General features: G+C 46.5%; 2 protein-coding genes across 2 annotated transcripts; one reads left to right on the top strand and one right to left on the bottom strand.

Annotated features, from left to right (window-relative positions):
* The first annotated feature begins 453 nt into the window (after positions 1 to 453).
* On the top strand, positions 454 to 12,148 carry LOC121180559 (metal transporter CNNM1-like). The gene is made up of 10 exons (XM_041036073.1): positions 454 to 1,894; positions 7,672 to 7,815; positions 7,924 to 8,064; positions 8,152 to 8,321; positions 9,250 to 9,340; positions 9,729 to 9,874; positions 9,967 to 10,246; positions 10,400 to 10,504; positions 10,824 to 10,928; positions 11,640 to 12,148. The coding sequence occupies exons 1-10, from the start codon at positions 454 to 456 to the stop codon at positions 11,717 to 11,719; spliced, it is 2,703 nt and encodes a 900-aa protein (XP_040892007.1). The 3' UTR covers positions 11,720 to 12,148.
* Positions 12,149 to 14,991: 2,843 nt separating this feature from the next.
* Positions 14,992 to 21,052, bottom strand: LOC121180662 (aspartate aminotransferase, cytoplasmic-like). The gene is made up of 9 exons (XM_041036253.1): positions 20,789 to 21,052; positions 18,475 to 18,656; positions 18,078 to 18,201; positions 17,773 to 17,885; positions 17,443 to 17,547; positions 17,160 to 17,310; positions 16,888 to 17,053; positions 16,648 to 16,790; positions 14,992 to 16,368 (listed from the first exon to the last, which is right to left on the bottom strand). Exons 1-9 carry the CDS (start codon positions 20,895 to 20,897, stop codon positions 16,229 to 16,231), a joined length of 1,233 nt encoding a protein of 410 aa, XP_040892187.1. The 5' UTR covers positions 20,898 to 21,052; the 3' UTR covers positions 14,992 to 16,228.
* Between the last annotated feature and the right edge of the window lie 5,027 nt (positions 21,053 to 26,079).

Genomic DNA, 26,079 nt, shown 5'->3' on the forward strand with positions numbered 1-26,079 from the left:
CCATTAGTTACAACTTACACAGTTTTGAATGGTAAAAACAGTAAGGCAATCAGAAACTCAGTGTTAATCATTTACAACCACCTGCACGTGATATGATTTACTAAAACTAGACTAAACTAAAAGTGCTCTAACTCGCTGTTCATGGCCACAGACAGACTCACAGGCACAGATGATCGTAAAGTCCTTAAAAATAAGACACCGAGTGTCATAAACTCCTGGATCGTTACAGTAACGAGCTATTACTGTCTGTTTCATGTGGTGAGCACGAGGCTATTATTAGAAAGTTACGTCACCTCACGGTGGAGGGCGCATCTCTCTCTCGGTTCAGCAGAACATCATAATCACCGCCTGTAACGGAGAACTGCTGGTCCCTCCTTCACCCACATGGACCGGAACCACGCAGTGCCACGTGACCCGGGAGCCCTGGACTAACTCATCATCTCACACCGCATCATGGCTGCGGAGGATGCGGCCGCGCGGTTCCGAACCGGAGCCCTGCTCTCCCGCGGGGCTCCCCTCTCTCCGTCCCGCCTGCTGCTGCTCTCTCTGTCCGCCTGCTCCCTGCTCCCCTCCCCGGCGCTCGGCTTGCTCGGCTTTCGTCCGGAGGAAACCGGAGCGGAACTGTCCGTGGAGGACGGGGTGCTGAAAGCCACCGAGGGGACCCGCTTCATGCTGCGGGTTTACTACTCCACGTCCCCGCAGAGGCTCAACCGCACCGCGGCGACTCGCGCCAACAACGCCGCGCCCTGGATCGCCTTCATCGAGGAGCCGACTCCCGGGCGAGAGGGACAAGTTCACCCGAAGCGGAACATGTGCATGGACAAGAACGCCAGGACGTCCGACATCGAGGTTTTAGGCTCTTTCAAGTCTGCTTCCAGCCAGAACTCGGTGCTGGTGGAGCTGCTGGCCAAAGACCTGCGGAGGGGGGAGAAGATCAAATACTACTCCATGTGCGCCTTCGACGGATCCAAATGGGAACACTACCGGACGCGAGATTTCTGGGTGGCCGTGGTGGAGCGCTCGGCGGTCCCGGACCTCTGGCTGCAGGTTCTGGTCTCAGTCCTGCTGCTCGGGCTGTCAGCCTTGTTCAGCGGGCTGAACCTGAGCCTGCTGGCGCTGGACCCGGTGGAGCTGCAGGTCCTGCAGAACAGCGGCACCGACCAGGAGCAGAATTACGCGCGGAAAATCGAGTCTGTGCGTCGGCACGGCAACTACGTCCTCTGCACTTTACTCCTGGGGAACGCGATCATCAACGCCTCGCTCGCCGTGTGGATGTGTCAAATCCTGGGCATGACCTGGCTCTCCACGGTCATATGCGCCTTCGGCATCTTCTTCATCGGGGAGATCCTTCCGCACTCGGTGGCATCGCGGCACGGCCTGGCCATCGCGTCCAAAACCATCTGGGTGACGCGGCTGCTGATGGTGCTCTCCTTCCCCATCTCCTACCCCATAAGCAAACTGCTAGACCTCATCCTGAACCAAGAGATCTCCAACTTTTACACCAGAGAGAAACTCCTGGAGATGCTGCGCGTCACTGACCCGTACCACGACCTGGTCAAAGAGGAGCTCAACATCATCCAGGGAGCGCTGGAGCTGCGCACCAAAACCGTGGAGGACGTCCTGACGCCGCTGACCGACTGCTTCATGCTGGCCTCGGACGTGGTGCTGGACTTCAACACCATGACAGAGATCATGCAGAGCGGATACACGAGGATACCGGTGTTTGAGAACGAGCGGTCCAACATCGTGGACATCCTGTTTGTCAAGGACCTGGCGTTCGTGGACCCGGATGACTGCACCCCGCTGAAGACCATCACCCAGTTCTACAAACACCCGCTGCACTGCGTCTTCAACGACACCAAACTGGACGCCATGCTGGAGGAGTTCAAGAAAGGTGAGCGGGGCGCAGGGGGTGAGTGGGCGTGTTGTTTATCTGCGTGTTTGGGGCAAAGAGTCAGCAGGGGGGCAAATCTGGGGTCAGATGAAAGGCAGTGTCAGAGGTTTATGCAGCCTAAAGTAATACGTGGCCTGTTAAACCAGGGCTCTGGTCCAAAACTCTGACCACCTGCTCTGTTTTCCTACTAGCTGCAAAGTATTATCTGAATTTTCAGATTAGATATTTTTACTCACACAAATTAAACCTTAAGTTATACCGACATAAATCCTCATCACCAGGCCTCATAATATTTGTACTACTAATCACCATAGGACACTTTACTGTACTTTTCCTCATTTCTCACACTCCTGGTTCATCTCAAAAAATAAAAATTCTCTGCAGTTTACACTTGAAATACTTCACAGACATTTTTCCGGTACTTTTATCTGTCCCTGTTCACGGTGTGAGCAGGGACCGGGGTTCAGTGTCTCGCTCCAGGACATGTAAAGGAAGTGAGGGGTGTTTCTCCCGCTGCAGTGCCAGAGATAGCGTTGGCACGCAGAAAAGGAAAACCCACTTAGAGACTGGCATCTGATGGGTGGCTAGTTACTATGGCAACCTACGGGTCTCGGATGTCTCCAGGAGCAGGTTAGGGTGGGGGATACTGACTGGCCTGTTCATCATGAGGCACTGACAACATCGTATCTGTTGCTTAGCAATGTGTGATCTTCATGTCATCAGTGTGAGGTGATACTGAAAAACCTGAAGAAAAATAAGAGCTGTGACTGTAACCTGTCGGTCCAGTCAGTCCTACTTTTCCAGATTCAATGTCCCATGTCAGATGTCCCATGATGGGACTGTTAGAAAACGATGGGTGCATGATTTGGGGAAAATCATGAACAAACAGTTAACATCTGTTATTGGCTGAATAATACGCACATTCAAAATCAGACATTACATTGTGAGATTTTTATTTCTGAGATCTATAAGTTGGGGACACTTGACAAGAGGTCTGTCAAACTGGTTTGAGTCCCTGGACTGACTGGACAAATCAGATCAGGCAGCAGAGCTTCCCCTGAGCAAGATACTGAAACCTCTTTCTTCCCTAACGAGGCACCTCAGCATTTAACAGTGAGGTACTGTGATACTCGGGAAATGTGAATGCGTGTCTGTGTGAGTTGGAGCTGGAAAACAGCGCACACAGGACGCACAACCCTTCCCTGCATCAAAAAGTGTGAAAGCCCAGCCTGCAGTGCTGCTGCAGCACAGCAGTATTTTCTCCTGTATGCAGTCAGCTGGCTTTCCTCCTTTATCGTAGTCTTTAAAATGGGTGGGGTGCTCATTGGCCAATCACAGTCCTCCCAGCTCCCCACAACCCTCCTGCATGTTCAGGGACCCTGCACGGTCAGCGCTTTTTGTGTTTGTTTGGTGTTTTTTTTTCTCTGCTGGGTTTGTGGAGAGGACAGGAAGAGACGGAGGTAAACAGATAAGGACACCTTGACCCGGGCAGCCTCTGTTTACAGGACTCGACTGACAACTTCTTTATTTGCATTTTTGCATGTTTTGTAAGGACAGAGTGAAAATCAGTGTTTCATCTTCTCCTTACACGTCCAATATACGTCTTGCTGACTGTAAAGGGGCTTTGTGTTTGTATTTGTGTGTTTGTATTTGTGTGTGTGTTCCTGGAGATCTGGATGATAATCTCCACAGAGCAGAGGATTATGAACTGGGTCTTTCCCTCTCTCTCTCTCTCTCTCTCTCTCTCCCTGAGTTGCTCTCTTTCTGTTCCTGTGCCTCTGTCTCTCTGTAACAACCCTTTCAGGCACTGCAGCAGAAAAATGCTGCCTCCCTCATGCGTTTCAGTGAGACCCCTGCAGCATCTGCTGCTGCCACAGAGAGCTCCAGGAAAAAAACAAAGACTAGTACAAACAGCTGTGTAGTTTACAGGCATGAAGTGTGTCAAACCTTTACCCTGTAGCTACAAACCCAAAAGCCAACAAGCCTGCTGAGTAGTTGGACACCTAAGGTGATATTCAGGTTGTTGTACATACAAATATCCTGCAACTAAGCTGTGCTTTATTTATGGAAAGCTGTAAAACATAATATCGTGTATTTGCACGTTCAAATTACACTAAAAAAAAAAAAACACGATTTGCAAAAATCTTTTTGTTTTATAAATATTAGTATGATTCTGAACGGTCCTGCACGATGGTAAAGACATGGACACACCCAAAAATGAAAATGAAAGAGCCACCAATAGATCAGCAAAATAATCGGAGCCACGCCGCTCGGCTGCTTCAGGTTAGTCAGCATGACCCGCACTGCTGCGCCCAATATACTCCACTCTCTGCATCACCTGTCCAGTGCAACCTTTCACTTTCACAGTCTGTTCAAACTGTCAGAGGACGGACGTCACTTCTTCTGCTCTGCCTCCGCTGATTTACTGCCACCACTGCTTTATTGCAGCATCCCCAGAATCCTCCTGCATGCTGTGTCTCCAGGGGCAGATATCTGCTGCCGCCACTCCCCACTCTGTCTCTCTGTGCTTACAGTAAATGAACGGTGCTGGGAATCATGACAAGACGACCGCCTCTGTAAATAACCTTTCCTCTGTGAGCTGGCAGACTGAACTACTGCGTTACTGAGTGTACGTACAGTGAACGTCAGCCCGGGACGTCTGGTCTGGGTAATCTGTCCAGTTTCACTGAGACCTCGTGGTTAAACCTCTGTTAAATCTGGTTTTTCACCAAATCCTTTGTTCCTGAAAGAACACATCAACTGCAGTGGAAGATCTTATTGGATAGAAAACTATAACTGATGGAAAAACATGTCCATTTGCTTGTCAAACATCGTAAAACACTGACTTCAGTCCATTTAAAGACACTGCAGAGCTGTAGCAGAGAGTCAGCTGGTCTGTTGAGACTGGAGAGGGATTCTTTGGCCTGAATGTTAAGCAGTATGTCTGGCACAAATCAAATTGGCCAAGTAGCACCTTCCCCCGCTGTGAACAACAGCAACAGTAGCGTGCTGGTGCGGGGGAACTTTTCCAGTGCCAGGAGCGTCTTGTTTAGACAGATGGAAGCTGAACGATGAATATCACACGCATGTCTGCGTCCCCCCCACCCCCACCCCCCACTGCCAGAACAACAATGAGCCAAAATGACAAGAACATCAAAATTAAGATAATAAATGTCTGCGTGTGACTTTAAGGACTTTTGAGGCCTCAGACTTTCTAACTTACAGAACATATAAGACATAAAAGGGATGAATCCTGATTTAATCGATTCCTCCATTAACAGGAACTGATTAATGACACAGGAATGCCCTTTTACCTCGAAATATACGCCCTGCTGCGTTTTATGTTCTCCCCCTCCATCCGCTCTTCTTCTCCCTCTGTCCTTGTCACTGCACAGTCTCCCAGGAGGCAGAGTATGAAATATTCAGTGTGCTGTACTTCCACAGTTTGTCTCCCTGCCATCTGCTCTCTGTGTTCATGTTACTTTCCACACATGTCAGCTGATCGGCTCTTATCCTGCAAACACAAGCAGTGGAATAAAGTGTCATTTACAGTGTATGTAGACATCCACAGTAACCTAAAAGATTTTCAGTGAGTGATTTTTATCCTTTACTGTCAACACTTACTAAACGATCATTATCTTACCCTTATTCTCTGTGCTCTTCAGTGAAGTACCTTCTTCTTTTTTGACTTTTTTTAATGGAGTTCTGTCCTGTGGCCTTTTCTCCAGCCGTCATTTTGACTCGTCAAAGGAGAACCAGCCCAGGCGCGGCTCATTAATCACGGCTGTGTTCCAGTGCAGCCACTCGGGCCCTTGTGTTATGGATGCTGGCTCACAGCCTGGCCGCCGGGACTCCTCTATGGACCTGGACCGTTGTTAATGTTACTAATTACACCTCTGCTTTGAATGATTATTTAGCAGCACGGCATTGAGTTAGGTCACTGTTTGGGGCCTGTAAAGGACTAATAGCTGCACAAACACAGGAATCTGATTAATGAAAATAATTACGAGGGACAAATTTGACCATTTCTAAATATTTGTTGTGCACGGGCTCCTGACTCCCTAATGTACAGTATTGCTTGTTTAATTTTAAAGACTCTGTTTCTTGCGCGGTGCTGAACCAGTTTTACAGGGACAGGCAGTGTTATTTCTGGGTCGTATATAAGCACATTGCAGGATTTACAGTTTTTAAAGCCGCGCTGGGCAACAGGAGTAATCACAGTGGAACAGTTCACCATCCAGATTTAAAGGGATGTTGTAGATTAACTCTGATGTCCAGTTTAAATTCAGATGTGGAGTCACTGGTGGAAAACAGAACGTGATGCTTCAAAACTGAAGGACGGCTTCCACTTAAACATCGGTCAAATGTTCATGCAGTCCATCAGGTGAAAGTGCCGCGTGACCTGTTGTCCGACAGTAAAAGGTCAATTTACACAATTCACAAAAGAGACAACAACAGCCTCTCTCTCCAGAAACAATATCCCAGTTATGTCACAGAATTTTACTTAACGTGATTTTCTGGGATCAAGTTCTCAGTGAGTAACGCACATGTGCACCTACAGACACACAAAGATAAATGAAGATAAACTTGATGTTAACAGTTGTTTAAATATTAAATTCCAAATGTGATTTGACTCCAGTGAGTCTGACACAGTTTAAAACAGATGCACGTCAGCTGTAAATGCTCTCTCCTCTCTCTCCACTGGCCTGCTCTGTATGTAAGGCTGACCCACTTAGCTGAATGCATCTCTGCCAGAGTCGTGTGCATTTGTGTGTGTGTGTCTGTGTGTTCCTGTGTGTGTGTGGGGGGGGGGGTGGATTTGGCAGGCAGAGAGAGAAGTTGACTTAGATCCAGATGGTTGAGGAGAAGTGAACTCTACAAACAAGGATTCTCTATGTTTTCTGTCAGTGTGTATATTTCTGTGTGTGTGTGTCTGTGTGTGCACATGTGCACGTTACGCATTTCTAAAGTTGTGAATTATGCAACAGATGGATGACTGCAACCTCAAGTGCTGCTGTCTGCAGTGTGGTGTCTCGTTGGACACATGTTGGCATCAGGACAAACACACACAACCCGCTGCCTTCTTCTTCTTCTTCTTCTTCTGCTTTGTTGGCAGACCCCTCCCTCCTTGAATGAAATAAGCCATCTCGGATCCTTTCAGCCGCTCTGATAATGGCTCTGTTTTGATTCTCTTCCTCTGTAAAAATCTGCCGCTGAATGAGTTTTGCAGAGATTATTAACGGCTCCATTTATCTTTGGAAACAGCCCAAGATTTTAGCTCCAGAAACACACACACTCATCATCCTGGAGGCGAACGCAGCAGAAGAACTGCAGACTCTGGAGACGTCACCTGAGTGTATTTGTGTGATGGATTGTGTTGTTGCATCCAGTGACTGTGTGTGTGTGTGTTTTTGTATTGAATCCTCCCCGCTGTTACACCCACTCCATTCAGCTCCTGCTGTTGAACCTCAGACTGAACAGCTCTGCTCCCACTCAGTGCGCACAAAGACTCTGAATCATTGTACCAATCATAAACCCACACATACAGTACAGACACACAACCGCTCTACGTGAGCTTGTGTGCTGGGTTTTAGCATAGATGTGACATATTTCTCGACTAGTTTTTTGGTATTTTTCATAACTTTTCCCCTCATTATAGATTTTTTTTTTGTTGTCACTGATGTTTTCCTTTATCCGAGTGTCTTACATTTTCTAAAGTTCATTCAGGCTTAAACATGACACTGACTCGAGGCTCCTTCTTCACCTTCTGCATCCAGGAAAATCGCACCTCGCCATCGTGCAGCGAGTGAACAACGAGGGCGAAGGAGACCCTTTCTATGAGGTGATGGGCATCGTCACCCTGGAGGACGTCATCGAGGAGATCATCAAATCAGAGATCCTGGATGAGACCGACCTCTACAGTACGTATGCACGGCTCGCACACATGCTCCGACACAAACACGCGTCAAAGTGTTTGGCACCTGTATGATCTGAACACGCTCAGTCTGTGTGTGTGTCTGTGCCGTCAGCTGATAATCGAACCAAGCGTCGCGTTTCTCACCACGAGCGGAAGCAGCAGGACTTCTCCATCTTCAAGCTGTCCGAGAACGAGATGAAGGTGAAGATTTCTCCTCAGCTTCTCCTGGCAACACATCGCTTCCTCTCCACAGGTAACAGGGGTATCGCCTCGCTACTGTGTGTCTGTGTAACTGTATCTCCATCCTAACTTACTCAGTCTCCTCTCCTCCCTCCATCAGAGGTGGAGCCCTTCAAACCAGCTCACATCTCAGAGAAGATCTTGTTGAGGCTGATCAAACACCCCAGCGTGGTTCAGGAGCTCAAGTTTGATGAGAAGAACAAGCGAGCGCAGCAGCACTTTCTATTCCAGCGCAACAAACCAGTGGACTACTTCATCCTGGTGCTGCAGGTATCTGCCTTCAACCATAGACTCTATAAAACATGGACGTAGCACCCGTGACGTCACCCACTGGTTTCGGGGAGTCGGCTCTGTGACCAAACCATGGACATTAGAGCTGCGCCATCTTGGATTTTAGTGGGAGTGTACTTTCCATATTTGGCGAAGAGGCGGTTACTCTACGGGTCAGCCGAGGTCAGCCGGCCGAGAACCCGGCCACTTAGCTCGGAGCAACCGAGCTAGCCTAAAGCTAATCAGCTAGGCTAACAAGCTAAGCGGCAGCTACATCCATCACACGACAGTCTCCGAGTCCCGACTAGCTCGACCCCGTGTAACCGCGACACACAGCATACAACAGAGATCATAATGTTGCTGCTGTGTTTTAAACATGACTGTTTCAGATGGAGAGGTTTTAGGTGGAGCTGCAGGGTTTGGTGGAGTTGTGGGGGGGCAATAAACGGACGGAACACACCGCAGCAGCGTTCCTAACATTAGCTGCTCCGGTCCTCTATCTGTATCAGCAGCGACCAGAAATCGGCAATCAAGTCATAGGCCAGCGGCAAAATATGCTAATACATGCTAATTAGTGTAAACATCCAGGTAAAATAGTGAGAAATTGACTTACCGAAAAAAACTGCAACACAGACTCCTTCGACGGTCGGTTAGTACAGTCTACACTACAACAAGCCATACTGTCACAAAAACCTATCCGAACATTGGCTAACAAACACGGACACTGCAGCCCCTGTCAACCGCTGGAGGTAGCTGGAGGCCTCTGGATGTAGCCGCCTAGCTCAGCCGATGCTTTAGCGAAGAGCTAACTGCCAGTGCCTGTCTATGGGGCTGTCGAGAATTTTAAGCCTAAATAACACTAAGCAATTACCATCAACCATGATGTCAACACTCTGTGTTTCTGTGTTCCTCTGGTTTGTTTCTTCAGGGTCGAGTTGAAGTGGAGTTTGGTAAAGAGGCGCTGAGGTTCGAGAATGGAGCGTTCTCTTACTTCGGGGTACCTGCCATCATGCCAACAGGTACAAATACACAATTACACACCTTAAACTTTGAAGGTGTTGCATTCTTAAGCGTGCAGCGGCTCTGTGAGGGTGAAAAAGACCGACCAGCAGCACCCGCACTCCTCGGCCGTGGCATTTAAGTTGGTCTGAATGCATTAAAACATGCGAACACTTCCAAGTCATTTAACTGCCAAACACCTGAATGCAGCATTCATGGAGTGAAGTGCCTCACATGAATGAAAGCCTTCAGCTAGCAGCAGGGCCCGTTGCATATTAAGAGGAGGGGGGAGAAACGAAGCAGCACCCCCGAGCTCACTGGTGATTCACTGCACAACGCCGGCTCCGCTCCGTCCCCCATGGACATGCATGTTTGATAAAACACTCACAGCCTCTGCTCCCTCTGCAGTCCACAGATCCCCCTCTCGCAGCAGTGGTTTGGACCGCTCTGAGTCCATGCTGTACGGAGGAAGCATGGGACAGCTGAACGGAGGGGGGAACGTCTACCTGCCAGATTACTCTGTCAGACAGCTCACACATCTCCAGATCATCAAGGTGACACCTTCAGTGGGGGGAACATTAAAACAGTGTTTTAAAGTGTCAGATGATTTCTTAATGAATAATACCCATAATGCTCCCTGTGTCAGATCACCCGGAGCCACTACCAGAATGCTGTAACAGCCACCCGGATGGACAGCTCTCCTCAGACGCCCGATGCCGACACCCGTCTGACAGAAGGCAACACTCCGACCCCAGACCCGCCGACAGCGGAGCATGCGGCCACGCGGATGCCCCGGGAGCACGCCACAGCCACCCTCATGCCCCCGCCCAGGGAGCCCGTCCGGCCCGGCTCGGCAAGAACCCAGGGACAGCAGTCCGGGGTCACGCACAGCACTTCCCTGCTGAACGAGAAGAACCGCATCGTCCGTAAGTATCCTGGACTCCAGGGACTTTTAAAACACTGGATTTGTGTTTGCTTGTTGTAGATTAAAAGGCCTCATTTGTACGTGTGTGTGTGTGTGTGTGTGTGTGTGTGTGTGTGTGTGTGTGTGTGTGTGTGTGTGTGTGTGTGTGATTCAGGGAGTAAATCTGACGGCCAGAAGAGTCCCAGCGATTCAGTGTTTCTCAGGATGGATGAGATCCCCTACATCAGAGAGGACAGATCTGAGACGGACACGCACACTGGTACGAAGTCTGTCTCCATTTCCACATCATCATAACACGTCCTCATTGTCTGTCCTTCATGTTTAATGAACAGACGAAGGGCTGGGCCGTTAGTGTGAGCACAGATCCTCACCGTGTGCAGACATTTCATTTTTTCATCAAAATCTTTCCTCAAGCAGCAAATTCTGAAAACTTGGTTGTCACGACGTCGCTGGTTTCATCTTGTTTACAAACTCAGAGTCATGCAGGACTTTAATCTGTCCTCCAACAGGGACCAGCCTTATTCATCATAGACAGGGTCATGACTAGGTCTCTCTCTCTCTCTCTCTCTCTCTCTCAGACATGGCCTCTGTTCCCATAGAAACGGACACATCCCCTTTCATCAGCAGCCTGTCGCTGAGCGGCTCAGAGGACACACTGGGCAAGAAACTCCTGCTCAAACTCAGTCAGTCACACACACACACACACACACACACACACACACACACACACACACACACACACACACACACACACACACACACACACACACACAAGCCTCTTATTCACCAGCCTTTTCTACACACTCTCTCTCTCTCTCCCCCTCCCTCCTTGGCTTTGATCCACATGTATACACTCTCACAATCACAGCTTCCCCTCCAGAATCTGCCTCCTATTTAAGCTTACATTCGTGTTTTGAACTTGCCTACTTTGTATTCTCATGTTGTTTCTTCAAGGACCATTCCACTTTTTTTTTTCACTCTATAGATGTGAACATTACCGCTGAGCAGTCAGCAAAGCAAAGCTCATAAACCTAACTAACTAAATACAGACAGAAAAAATACAAAGACATTAAGCTCTGACTGTATTTCCTTCTCACCGGGCAGCCACTGATTTCTGATTGTTTCTGTATTTATATACATTTATTTACAACTTGCAATAACACAACATTATGATGAAATTAGTTATTATGCTTTCCACAATAATGACTGTAAAAAAAATCAAACTGTCATGTTAAAAACATGTTTAGGTTCCTTCTTTGATAAATACCTTTATGATCGTTTATGTTGCATCCGCAACTTTGTGATGAAGAGCGCCGTCCTCTGCTGCCTTATCTTCGAATGATGCTCAGTTCTTTTGTCTTTTCCATAGCTGACAGCATGTCTTGTGTCCTCAGGCCACAAGAAGAGGAAAAAGTCTCGCGAAGGAGAGAAAACACCAGAGGACATTTCAGAACAGCCGCTGGTGAAAACCTAGCAGGGCGTGTATGAAACAGACCCGAACACTCCATCATCTGATGGTTCTTTAAGCTGTTTGTAAAGACGATGTGGTTGAACTACAGCTATCAGAGTTTTATCTGAGGACACACTCCACACACCCCCACGGCCCGGAGATTATGAAGTGGACCCATCACCAGGAATGTACAGAAAACACAGATGGAAGACACCATTTTATCACGGGGGGGGGTAGTCTCTCGTCTTCACAGGTTTTTCATGCTGATGCTCGTATATAAAGGAATGACTGCGAATGTAAAAGATTTGTAGAAAAAAATAAGAGTTTTTATACACGATGTACCCTCCTCACGTGTGGTCACTTCTCCAGTGGAGCTAAAGGAAACAGATGGAAGACACCAAAGATGCTGCTGTTTTGTTCTGCTCTGAAATGCACAGGAGAAATCTCAACTAAACAGAAGTGAAGTAGCTGCTTTGTGTTTGGGCTTTTGATTTGAAAGGTCACCTGTTTAATTCCTGTCACCTTCTAATTAGATTCATTCTTTTTTTTTTTTTAATCTTATATTTATCTACACACGAAGTATTTTAAATCCAAATTGTGTCTGGATGTCAGTTTTTAAAAGAAATCTTCGCTTTACAAAACAAAGATTGGCTCACGCTTCTCAACAAAGTACACAGTGTGTGGAGGAGGCTCCCTGCCTGCATAGAGATTTAGAAATCTGGGGTCAGGCTTTCATTTCAGTTCAGATTTATTCATCACACAATCTGTGATTACTTAGCCTCTTTAAATAATCATCACCTGACCCGAGCCTTTTTTTTTTATTAGACCCATTTCAATTATTTACATGAAGCTCGTTCTTTCTGGCTATTCTTTATTGGAGGTGAAGTGAGACTGAGCGTCTGACTGCAGGGACTGTTCACCCCTATAGGACACCTACAGCATATGAACACTACATTATTTATACTGCTGAGTTTGTGGTCAGCTTGAGATACTGCTGTCAAATCTGCATGCACAATTCTTAATGGAGGCATCAACAGAAAGTGGTATGTTTAGTGAGGTTATCAGCACAGAAAGATTTTGGAGATTACGGCCCATCACTGGGACGCATCTTGACAGGCTTTAGGCCAATAAAGACAAGAAAGACAGAATCCACTGGAGTCTGGACACTGGTTTTAGTGGAGTAAATTTGGCAGGTGGAACTTTTCAGCTGAAGCACTTGGATCAACCTGCAGGAGGATGCAGGTGGTGATGGGGAGGTGGGAGGTGGGCGTGGCAATTGTATGACTGAAAGTAACAGTGCCATTTAAAGATCAGTCACTGATTGGCTCCAGGAAAGTGAGCAGGAAGATAATTGGCCAACAGAATGGTGCCAACAGAAATGTCTGAGTGGTCGTGGATTTGACAGAGTGGAATTAAGAAAGTGACAGATGGAAATGACAAAGCAGGGATTATCAATAAAAAGAGGAGTGAAATATACAAAGAGGATAAAGATTTTTTATCATCTTTATTCCTTTTGTAAAAATCTGTGTAGGATCAGAGGTGAATGTATCCAACATGACTATTCTCTGGATTACATATCATATTTGCTGCCCCCTGGTGGCGGGAGTTGAAAATGAACATACGGGTTGGACACACTTTGTTGTTCAAACTGAGCCTGAACTGCAGAGTTTCTCCAGAATGGTAAAATGCTGTGGGATGCCTTTAACAAGCTCAGCTGAAAACACTTAGTGCAAAGTTTTTAATGTGAATGACTCGGCAGTTTGTGGACGAGAAACGCTGAATTTGTTATTCACTAGTTATTAGTAACATCTGTGCTTTTCCTGCTACGACAAGTCAAAATGTTTGCTGAGTAAAAATAGATCCATTGTCCAGTAAGAGATATTTTGGGCAGTGGCTTGAGTGAAATGAACCTTACTCACCTGTCGGAGACGCCTACAGGGTCACACTGAGCTCCAAATATATTTAGACTGAGGGTTTATTATTTAAATATTTATGGTAGGATCATTTGTAGGGCCTTCTTTAAAAAATATGGCTTTTATGAGTTTTATTTATCGAGATTCCTACTTGGATGTTACAGCATTATCATACAACTAATTTTGGAGCCTTAAAATCTCAAAATTTGATCTAATAAATGTTTTCAAAACAGAAGGAAAAATTTGTGAAATTAATTTGAAAGCCTGGGAAAAGTCACACCACTGGAGCTGAGAGGACAAGATGGACGGGTGTGTCTCCGTCAGACTGAGTTTGCAGGATCACATTTGTGCCATTGCAGCACAGAGGACTGTGTGTGTGGGGGGTTTTTTTGGGGGGGGTTCTCACAGTAGTATTGACTTTCACACACCCGGATCAATCCATCGCAGGCTGGGGAGGATCAAACAGTGGGAGGAGCGGTGCTTTCTAACTGTGCTCATTGGCTAATGTAACAGGCGGAGAGGGAGAGGGGAAGCATCCCCACTGTGTGCAATATATCAAACCTGCTGAGTCACTTTGCTGCATTGGAGCACCGGCCACAGCCAATCAGCATCATCCTTTGAGGTCAAAACCAGAACATTGCTGCTTCTGCTGCAGGATGTCGTCGATTAGACTCTGGGTGTGATGAACAAGTTTTTTCAGATCCGTTTGATTTCTCACATCAGTTTTCAGTATTTCTGCTGACGTCTGATTGGTGCTCAGCGGACATTTGTGTTGTTTTCAGCTGTTTTGCTGTGTGGATGAAAGAGCAAAGTGTTTCTGAACAGACTATGATGACCTGATACCCGCAAAAGTAGAAAGCAACCATGTGATGGTATTTTGCATCAAAATATACAGAAATAAGATCGACCACACACACACACACACACTGTAGTGCTCTGTCCTGCTGCTAGAAGCACTCACTGGACAACCAAATGTGTATTAATCCACCACTGAAAATAGTCCCTGACAAACCCACTCTTTCCTCCAGCCTGAGGAACGTGTGCTAAAATCTACAGAGTCCAGCTGCTTGAGGAAATGACTGACCATTTGTTTAAATCATTAAACTCCATATTTGTGACCTGTTAAAATTTACCCTCTTCAGGAGGAACCAGAAATTCAAATAGTGAGTGACGGTGAGTGCAACAGAACCAAAAGCTGGTGTTCCAAGCTGCTTTAGCAGCAGGCTGAGAGCAGAGTCAGCTTCAGAATCTGAGTCTTCTGGTCTTTTTCTGAGGTTTTGTCACGATCGCGTCTGTAAATGCAGATGTTAGTAGAAACTGTAAAACCTAAGGCAGGTGTGGGTGGAAAAAAGCAGGCACAGCGCAGAGATCGGTCGGTTCCTGTGGTTTATCGTTTATTTCAGTATGAACACACATACTGCTTCGTGCCATTGCAGACAACACCACATAATGGGAGTGTGGCTGAGTGGCTAACAGGTGTCAGGCTCTGAGGTCTGATCAGAGTGGCTCGTTAACATCACCTGGCTATACAGAGGCGTTGTGTGACACAGTAAGGACACTGCAGGGTGAGAAGGAAGTGACAGAGCGGAGAGGCGATTTTTGTTCACTGATGGCACACACACACACACACACACACACACACACACACACACACACACAGTCGCGTCGTGGACTTCAAATAACGTTACGATCTTCTACATAGCTGCACAGTAATGACAAGGCAAAAACCCCAACACCAGGAACATGCATTACCTTTAAATGACCTTTCAACCACGTCACATGACAGAGACAATAACCGTGAAACCCGTAATGCCCTGCTTTAGACTTCAGAATAATAAATCTGCTGGGATGAGTTGATTGTGCTGACCGGTTTTCTTCAACACGTCTAAAATTAAAACGAACCGTCGCTTCACTCACGTCGGGATTCAGTCTGCGGGGGGCAGTTAATTACTGTGTGCAAATTCTGATGCTTGAAAACATGAGTTTGATTTTTTTAAAATGTTTTCAGAGCTAAAGAAAAGCAGGAGTTCAGTGCTCTTGCAGGAAATGGTAGGACCTGTAGCCGTGATTACATCTATTTACATGAACTTCTCTGTACTGCCATTTGTTCAATACTACAGATTCAACATATCTAATCCCTGGAAGTGCTATACATTATTGAGGAAGCACAACAGTTTCATTAAAAAGTCTCTCATCAGCCCACGTTCTGATGTCCAACGTGAGACAAACAAAAACTCAGTGGACCGTTTGTGAGCAGAAATGATTGGGAAAGCACAAAGGCAGGAAATCTAAAAATGAAGGGACCTGGATAAAAGACATTTTAACTTTTATCTCCCACACACGTGGGTACACAGAGCTCTGATGACAGCGATACCTAACTGTTCAAGAGTTTCCCTAACGTCATTGCACCTCCCAAAGATTTATACTTCTGTGTGAGGGGGAGAAACACATCTGTCCTCCTATTGGTTCAACTGCAAAAAAAAAAAACCTGCTGCAGTTCATCCAATCAGAGGAGAGGATAAGCAGAGGAAGGGGCACAGGGGGGCACACACACGAGGGCATGAGGATACTTCCTGTGGCGTACAGGAGGCAGGAAGTGGGCGGACAACGGAAGCGGCCTTTACTGGACCTTGGTGACGGCCTCGTGGATGGACTGAGCGACATAGTCGATGTTCTTGGTGGTCAGACCGCACATGTTGATGCGACCGCTGGCCATCAGGTACACGTGCTTCTCTTTGATCATGTACTCCACCTGTTTGGCTGCAAGGCACATGGCAACACAGCGACAGTCACGCAGGGTGTAGAAGAAGAAATGGTGCTTCATTCTTTCTTCTTCTTTTGGTAAAACAATCTGAAACTACTTTCTACTGAACATACTCAGCTCTCTGTTGCTTTTCTACATTAAGACAAATGGATGCTCCGTGGTTGTAGGAGGGAGAATATCTATGGCAGTCTTGTATAACAGCATCTGTTCAGCTGGATGTAACTAAACGTGTGTGTGTGTGTGTGTGTGTGTGTGTGTGTGTATTTAATACTCACGATTCAGGCCGGTGAAGCTGAACATGCCAATCTGCTGGGTGATGTGGTCCCAGGTGCCCGGGGTGCCCAGAGCCTGCAGCTTTGTCTTCAGCTGATCCCTCATCAGCAGAACCCGGTCTGCCATGGTCTTCACATTACCCTTCCTGCAGGGCGGAGGACAGAGGTGAAAGGATAAACAACCAGCCATCACCCAGCAGCGATTTAGCTGATGCTCACTGCCTAATGTCAGAGGGATCATACCATTCAGCGAACAGCTCGGGGCAGTTGAGGGTCTTGCTGACGATGCGTGCTCCCTGAGATGGCGGGTTGGACCAGGTCGTCCTGACAATCTTCTCCATCTGAGACAGGATGCGGGTCAGATTCTCGCTGTCATGGGCAACCACTGTCAGGTTCCCCACTCTCTCATCTGAATACAGCGGCAGAGCAAGAGAGGAATTACACGACTGATGCTTCTGTTAACAAAGCGTATACTGTGTGGTTATACAGGTTATTATTAGGTTACTTGTACTCACTGTACAGGCCGAAGTTTTTGGAGAAGGACTGAGCTACAAAGAGCTCGAATCCCTCAGAGACAAAGAAGCGGATCGCCCAGGCGTCTTTGTCCAGGCTGCCAGAGGCGAAGCCCTGGTACGCCGAGTCAAAGAACACAAACAACTTCCTCCTCTGGAGAAGGAAACAGAGAAATAACAAAGATTCTGTGGAGTATGTGCAGTGTAAGAAAGGTGAAGACTCAACAGGAAATGTAAGGAGAGTTTGACACGGCACATTTGTGTGCAGAAGAGAAAACACACTCACCTTCATGATCTCTGCGATCTTCTTCCACTCCTCCTGAGTCGGGTCGGTGCCGGTGGGGTTGTGTGCGCAGGCGTGGAGCACGAAGATGGAGTGCTCTGGAGCTTTCTGTGGAGAGGGAAGGAATCAGAGCCAAAGATGGAAAAATAAGACACGTGAAAGAATGTTCCCAAAACTTCTGATCTTAGTTTTAATTGTTCCTGTTCCTGTAAAAAAAAACTGCACAAACTACAGGATTCACACAGATGTTTTTTTTTTTTGTAGATTCACTATCATGATGTGAAAACGCTAACACGGAGCAAGCGTGCACCCTTTGCGCCGGTCCCTCCTCACCTCCAGGTCATCCAGGAGCCCGGTGAGGTCCAGGCCCCTCTTAGCAGCATCCCAGTAGTGGTAGGGCCGGATGTCTTTGAAGCCAGCATCAGCGAACACACCATTGTGGTTCTCTGGGAGGAAGAAGGACATAAAGCAGATGTTTAAAACCCTGAATCTACAATGAATCTGACTGTGGCCCACATTAATACCACCCACTCATCATAAAAGCAAACCATGTTATTATTCTATTCCTGTTCCAACGTCAGCAGCAGACGTTTAGAGCACTGACTAATATCACACTTGCTTTTCAGCTGTTTACGAACCCCAGGTCGGTGCTGAGACGTAGACGGGCGTGTCTGTGTTGTTGGTGCCGTTGTACCAGCGCCGCAGGAACTCCGCCCCGATCCTCAACGCACCGGTCCCGCCCAGAGCCTGGACTCCTCCAACCTGAGAGAGACAACAGCAGGAGGGTCATAGGATGGATAAAAGAGAGATAATGGAAATATGGTCCATAGCACAAGGATTGTCAAACATAAGGACAAATGCCCATCACAGGTTAGCAAAGCTCAGAATCCTACGACTTCATTTTTTGTTTTGTGTGGTTGTTTTGTGTTTTTGTGCGGTACTGAGCACACAGAAACTTTGGGGATGAAGGCATTTTGTCATGTCAGCCACGGTTGGGTCAGTATGCAGATCACTCTACGCCAGCGTGTGTCTCACCCTGCTCTCCTTGATGGCGGGGCTGTCGTCTCCCAGGGCGACCTTGGAGGCAGCGGAGCGGAACTCGGGCAGGCCGAGGATGGGCAGGTACTCGTGGTTCAGGCTGTCGTCCTCCACAATCAGCCGCTCCACCTTCTTCACCACCGGCAGCACCCATGGCTGGCAGTCGTCAGTACGGTAAGCTGGAGGGACACAAAGCTTCTGGTTACCCTGCAGTTAAAGCAGAATATCAATCACATCTGGGTTTCTATCGGAGCAAAACACAAACCAATAAAAGCTTTTGTGCAATATCTTGACATTTATATAAAAATATGTTTCGCTACTGTTTATTGTCATCTGACACTACAGTAAAAAAAAAAAACCTTCAATATCTACACCGTCACTCTGCTTCTGTACGTCCTTCTTCTACTCGTGTCAAGAGCATATCGTCGTACTGCCTCATGCTACAGCACCATTTCTCAAGGACAAAGTATTTTTAGTTTTATTTCAACATGTGGAGCCTAAACCTGTGAATGTTAACAACATAACCTTGTAGTTTGAAACAATATCTCTAAAGACAGACTCTCTGAAGGTCACCCTTAATAACCAGACTAAACTAAGTGTGTGTGTGTTGCACATGTTTGACTCCTTAAGAACTCGTGCTCCCTCATACTGTACTGAGGCCTGTGCAGAGCCGTATCAAATATCAGGCCTGCACCACAGCTGTAGACCAGTACTATGAATCAAAGGGCACACACACATTTATAAGATCAAAACTGGTAGGTGTGTTGGTCCTGGATGAGTGGATCACCTGGAGGAATATTTCTGTGCCATGTGTGAGCTGCTGCTGCTTCCTGCTTCCCATCACACAGAAGCCTTGACTGGAATATACCGTGTCGTGTGAGTAAGGCTCTCTGATGATTTGTTTTTCCTTTGCTGATTATTTCCAGACCAAACTGGTTTGGTACCCTCAGACGTGTTTTGGCAACGAGCCGCAAAAGTGCAGCTAAGGTCCGAGTCCGCGTTGCATCATGAGATGAGGTGAACTTTAACAACCCTGCAGGTGTTTAGTTACCAAAGCAGTAAAGAGCAGGATGCAGAAAACAACACAAAGCTGAAAATAACAATGATTGTACAGTAACACAATGCTCCTGCTAACTGAAAGCACTGATGCTGATTGTTCACAGACCTACAAATGTCTGCAGTGTTTTAACTATTTATTGACACAATATTTGTTCCATGATATGAGACTATATATATCTATAGTTTTCTAAGGCCAATAAACTCCAACAATAAATGACTGCCTCTGTTTTTTTAAAGTTTAACTGCAATTATCTATTTTATCTATTATGAGAGTGATGGAATACACACACATCCACACACAACTACATACAAGTACATGTTTTCATGCATGACAGGACAGTAAATTCCAGGGCTCATCTCAACTGAGGTCTGTGGTGTAATTATAACTAGGATAAAAGACTAACGATGTCAGGTTTACAATAAACCATGATTTGACTTTCTGTTGTTGTGATTATCCTTTTTTTTTTAATCTGTACATTCCAGAATTCAAAGGATTCATGTTTTCAGCCACTCCAACCTTATGAAAATGGCCTGCGAGATACTGAAGGGCTCTGTTGTTATTCATATCGTGTACTCCACTGAGTTTGAGGTGTACAGCCCTAGATTCAAAACAAGCTGTCACACCACATTAACTACACTAATGCTGGTTCCTGAGGCTCCCTGTAAAGGCGTCGATCTGACAGCTTCACAACTCACAGGAGCAGCGAGATCAGATTTTCACCAAACCAGAAAGTCTCGGTCTTCATGTTCCTGTAGGAGCTTAGAGAACATGATAAATGTCACCACTTACTTAGACAGTGGCTCTGGTTCAGTGGAGGATGATGCGTTCAAGGACACAGGTGAGTCGGCGGCCGACACCTGATGTATGTTTTAGCTCCATCGCGGCAAATCTCTTCAGCCGAGAAGCGATTCACAGACAGAGCCGTCACACAGCGAGGCTCCGCTTCCTTAAAGTGTCGCTTCATCCGGTGTCAGAGATGCAGCGGTAACGGTTCTACTCAGCTGACACGAGTCGCTGTCAGCGTGAGGGGAGGCTAACTTGTGCGCTAGCTCGTTAGCTTCACAGCTAGCTTGTAGCGAAGGTCAAACCAAAGCTCTGCTACACAAGCGCCGCTTCGAATGGGACCCACAAGGCTAGGTAGCTAAACGAGGCTAGGGAGCTCAGTCGGAGGCAGCAGCGCTTAGTCGGCGGCCTCACTGCTAGAGCAAGCTAACTTAGCTTCGACTACAGCCGACAGCAGCCATCGCTTACCTCCAACTCCCAGGTTCACCTTCTGCGGGTGGCTGTCCTCTCTGAAGTCGGCGGTGAGTTTGAAGACCGCCACGGGAGGGGCCTGCGGGACATCGCTGAACAGGGACATGGCTCGGGGCAAAGCAGATGATCCCGGTGCGGTGCAGAAGGAGGAGACGGGAGAGGGCGCTTCCAGCGACGGGCCGAAAGAGAGAGAGAGAGAAGGCGAGACGGGGCCGGCTTCACCTTCACCCAGCTGGATCAGGACGATGGCTCAGAACAAACTTAGACAGGCGTAGCTCGGGCAGCCAATGGGAAGGCACGTAACGCTGACGTGTTCTCGGAGAGAGCCAATGACAGCACAGAAATGTAAAAATAAATAAATAAATCACATATATGTAAAAAAAAAAGTATTAGTTAAAAAATTTTTTTTTAAAAATTAAACAATAAAAAATATAAATATATAAATATATACGTGTATATGTATATGCATGTATGTGTGTATGTATGTGTGTATGTATGTATGTATGTGTGTATGTATGTGTGTATGTATGTATGTGTGTATGTATGTATGTGTGTATGTATGTGTGTATGTATGTGTGTATGTGTGTATGTATGTATGTATGTATGTATGATTTACTTAAACACCGGGTGATAAGCAGTAAGTGGTTCAGATAAGTTGAGTGTGTTATCAAAATCATCAGAGCGCGGTATTGATGAGTATCAGAATGTGTGCGACGTGTCGAAGCAGGACCTGTGTTCTGCCACAAGAGGTCAGTGTGAGCATGCAGAGGGATGTGCAGGACCAGTGCAGTCTCTGTGGAGTCATCTTGACTTTCAGACCACATTCATACACTGTATTTTATCGCCATCTTTCCCTCCATGTCTTCGTCACCACTGATGAAATAAATAATCGGATTCTCTACTTTTTGAAATAAAACTAGTGGTGGCACAGTGTAAAAGTCCTGCATTTGAAATTTTACTTAATACAAGAGACTTTTCTGCAAAATAAACCTAAAATCTGAAGTATCCATGATTCAAAATGGCCTTCTAACATGTAAGTATTATATTATGTGATAAATTATTGTATGTAGAGCTGAAGTGAAAATAATCAGCAACTATAATGATAATGGATTCATCAATAAAAAATGTCAAGCACTGGCTGTTTCCAGCTTCTCAGACTTGAAGATTTTCTGCCTTTGTTTGTCTTACATTAAACTAAACTTGATATCTTTGGGTTTTAGACTTAGACAAAACAAGCAACATGGAGACGCCATCTTGGATTTTGGAAACTTGTTCTGGGCATTTTCCAGTATAACATTTTATAGTCAAAGCAATTAATCAATGAACTGAGAAGATAATATGAAGATTAATTGATAATGAAAATATTTATTAATTGCAGCCCTAACTGTATGATTAACATGTAAACAACATTGCTAAAGCCGGACGAGGCAGAGCTAATTTCAGCAACTTAAGATACTGTTGGGTAGTTGCATTTTTAACACAGCGTGTCATGTTTCACAAACTGATCTCTGACATCTTGGATGAAAAGCCTCAGTCTGTAGGGAGTAATTGTTGCTGTTAGATCAATGTGTAAAAGTGAAATCTTTGCCTATGACATGTGGTGAAATAGAAGCATAAAGAAACACGAAACAGCTGTTACTTAAGTGCTGAGTAGATGTACTTAGTGACGTTCATGTGTGGTGGTTTATGCACACATCCAGGTGTGTTTTTCTCTTCTTCTCTTCCTCTTCCTCTTCCACCACTCCGTCTCTCTCTCTCTCTCTCTCCTGTCTTTGATCTGAATTGTTTGATGAATAGCCTCAGCTTCACTTCTGTATAGCCTCCACTTCCAGCCCTCCTGCAGCTAGAGTAGTATGTTTTTGTGTCAGTGAAGTGTGACTCTCCAACACACACACACACACACACACACACACACACACACACACACACACACACACACACACACACACACACACACACACTCCTAACCTTCATTTCCCATGAGTTTAAAACTAACCCAAACATTATTAATACATACACACATATTCTAACACATATCAGATAAAAACTGACCTCACTTTTCTAAAAACTCAAAGTGGTTTTCAGAAGGACAACACTACACAAGCACACACATACACACACACACACACACACACACACACATCTCCCGCTGCTCCCCTCTCATTCTGTCACTGCCAGAGATGATGAGGCCTCCTTCTCTCCTCCACTTTTTTCCTTTCCCTCTCCAGAAACACTCTGGTGAACCGTCAACAGTGTTGAATTTCAAAGGGGCGAGGGGCTAATGCTCCTGCATGAAGCTGATTGAGTCAATTTGTCGACATGATGGACGTTTTGTGATCCCGGCTCCTGCTCTCCTGCTGACTTCAGGCTACGGGGCTGACAGAGGCTTTTCAGACATTTTTCAGGAGGGTGAAAGAGAGTGATGTTTTAGTGGCCGGTGAGCGTCAGAGGGGAAAGACCTGCTCGACCAAACCCTGATTTGACAATTTTGAATCTGAATCTGTATTAGGTTTGTAATAACCAAGTGTATGTACAGCTCCCCTAATGGTAAAGTCGACTGTACTTTATATGCCCCAATAACTGTAGCAGTGGAGTGCAGCTATACTTCATGCGGGGGTTTGTAGCAGCAATAAACTATGATTCATCCCGAGGAGATCATGAATGTGTCTGGCAAATGTTATAACAATCCATGCAAAAGTTGTTGAGACGTTTCACTCAAAACCACAAAAGTCGACCTCATGGTGGCGCTGGAGGTAAAGTTAGCAGATCACCTCATCCTCTGGGGGACCAGGGATGTCGTTACAAAATGTCCTGATGTGATAGCTGCTGTGATTTTCAGTCATGCTGCCAGAATGGCTGAAAAACAACAGAGGAAGAATCAGATATGTCGTTCATGTTTTCATCCCATCCAGCAGCAGACAGAGCTGAACTCTTTAATATCTCGTGTGTAAATGACGACTGATAATCAGCTCCCTGTTTAAAGTGCGTGAACACCCCACTGGGTGCAGAGGAAGCTGAAGAACCAAAGATCATAAAGTCAAAGGAATGATAATAATAATTAGAAGTGAACAGTCAGATGATCTGATTTCATCCAGCTGGAAAAACAAAAGCCGCTACGGCTGCTTGTTCTCAGTCAACACCCGTTATCCTGCACCAAGGCCCTCTGAACAGCAGTGACTGGTGTGTGTGTGTGTGTGTTTGTGAGTTTAACAAGTGCATATAGGGGGCGAAGCACCTGCATGATGACTTCCATACTGTTCCCACCCCTTTAACACACACCATCTCCCCCCGAAACTTTCTTTCAGGCTTCAAATGTTTTCATTCCTCTGACGTTTCATGTGTGAAACATCTGAGGAATGGGGAGAAAACTGTGTGTGTGTGTGTGTGTGTGTGTGTGTGTGTGTGTGTGTGTATTTGTATTTCATGTATGGAAAAGTAAAGGAGGGATCTCATGTGCCCTTTGCTGTGTATCAGCCACTGTACGTCTGTATTAAGTTGTAAGCCTGTTCTCTGTGGAGGCTGTTCAGCGCCTATAGGGGAGGTGTGGGCGCAAGGGTTTCAGGGTATGTTTTTTGGGGGGTGGGGGGGGTCGGGGGGTTTCATTGTCAGGTCAGTAATTATCAGATTTGCCAGGGCCCCAGCAGGAGCAGGAGCAGGACACACACACACACACACACACACACACACACACACACACACACACACACACACACACACACACACACACACACATCTTAACCAGCCCCGGGCCAGACGAGGTGAGGCTGAGAGAGGAGAGACGTCAGTGGGACAAGTTGACAGGCCGACCCCCCGGGGAAGACGATAGCCAGCGCTGCTCTGACAGCTGCTTAGAGGGAGATTCTGCCTGCTCATGCTCAGTAACACACATACAAACACACACACACACACACACACACCAACAAGCTCTGACACACACGAAGAAACACGCAAGAATGCATACACACACCAAGACACACACATCCACATATGTGCTGTACATAAGTACATAAGCTGTACTCTGTAATCTCCAATAAATGCCATGAAATGTTTCCTAAAAATATATTCAACAAACTAAATACCAGCTCCTGCTGAAGGTGAAACTGATGAAAACACCGACAGACACATCAGTGGAACACAGAGCTGTTCCTAACCTCTCAGCCTCCACGGGGCCTCTGAGTTTCCCTGGAAGCCTCTTCGGTCACGGCCTCCTGGACTGTCTCTGTGTCTCTGTGGACGTGGTTTGCCATTGACAGTTAATGGGGTGTGGTTTTTCAGCGAGCTATACGTCCCATTTCCTGCTCTGTCAAACGTGTGCGCACAACAACTTGTCAACACGGTAATTTACACTGCTAAGCCGAGATCCAGACCTTACGCAGAGTGTAGGTTGTAGTGTGTGTGTGTACAGTATGTCCCAGTACACACACACACACACATACACCGTACACTCCCTCTCCGCCATCTTTGACTGTGCTCAGTCTGGGTGATCTCTGACAGGAAGTGATCCGTGTTACTGTGTACACAACAACAAACAGGACCTGGGTCTGTGAGGAGGAGGAGGAGGGTGGAGGTGGCTGGCTGGGTCAGGGGTCAGAGTGGGAGGGGACTGCTGACTGACAGCCTTTAGCAGCGGCGTGTCTGCTGTTTGTTTGACCAGAGGCCTGGCCTGTCATCAGGCCTCAGCTCGACGTGGAGAGGAGACGAGGCAGGAAGAGGAGCGCTTGAAGATAAGCCAGAGTTGGTGGGAATGACGGAGCTTAAGGTTAAAGAAGTGGACTCGGTAATCGTGAAGTGAATTAGAGATCCTGAAAGATACAGCACAGAGTTTTGACGCCTCGGTTCAGGTTCTTTAGATGACCCCTCTTCTCTACTTTCTTCTCACTACAAAGCAAAATCGTAACATTAAAATTTGTCAGCACTTTTATTGTCCACAATAAAAAAAAAAAATAGTCAAGGTTACTGGGCTCCAAGATGGTCCCACCTCCGAGAACAGTCAGCTCCTATTTTTGGGTCTCCATGGCCACTTTCTTAGGGGAACTGACACGGCATTGCCAGCGACTGATGGGAACTGGATCGAGTGTGTGTGTGTGTGTGTGTGTGTTTGTCCTCAGCTTGGCATGCACCACTGAGACACCGCAACAAAGCACACAAGCACCAAACATCTCTATGTCTCTGTGTCAGGAGGACGCTGCCGACTCTCTCCACTAGAGGACGACTGTGTTTTCAGTGCACATCAGCAGAGGAGCTTTAAAAGTAGAATCTGAAGTTTTAAAAATCAGATTGAAAATTAT

Source organism: Toxotes jaculatrix, chromosome 4 (assembly GCF_017976425.1).
Source record: "Toxotes jaculatrix isolate fToxJac2 chromosome 4, fToxJac2.pri, whole genome shotgun sequence".
Classification (NCBI taxonomy): Eukaryota; Metazoa; Chordata; class Actinopteri; family Toxotidae; genus Toxotes; species Toxotes jaculatrix.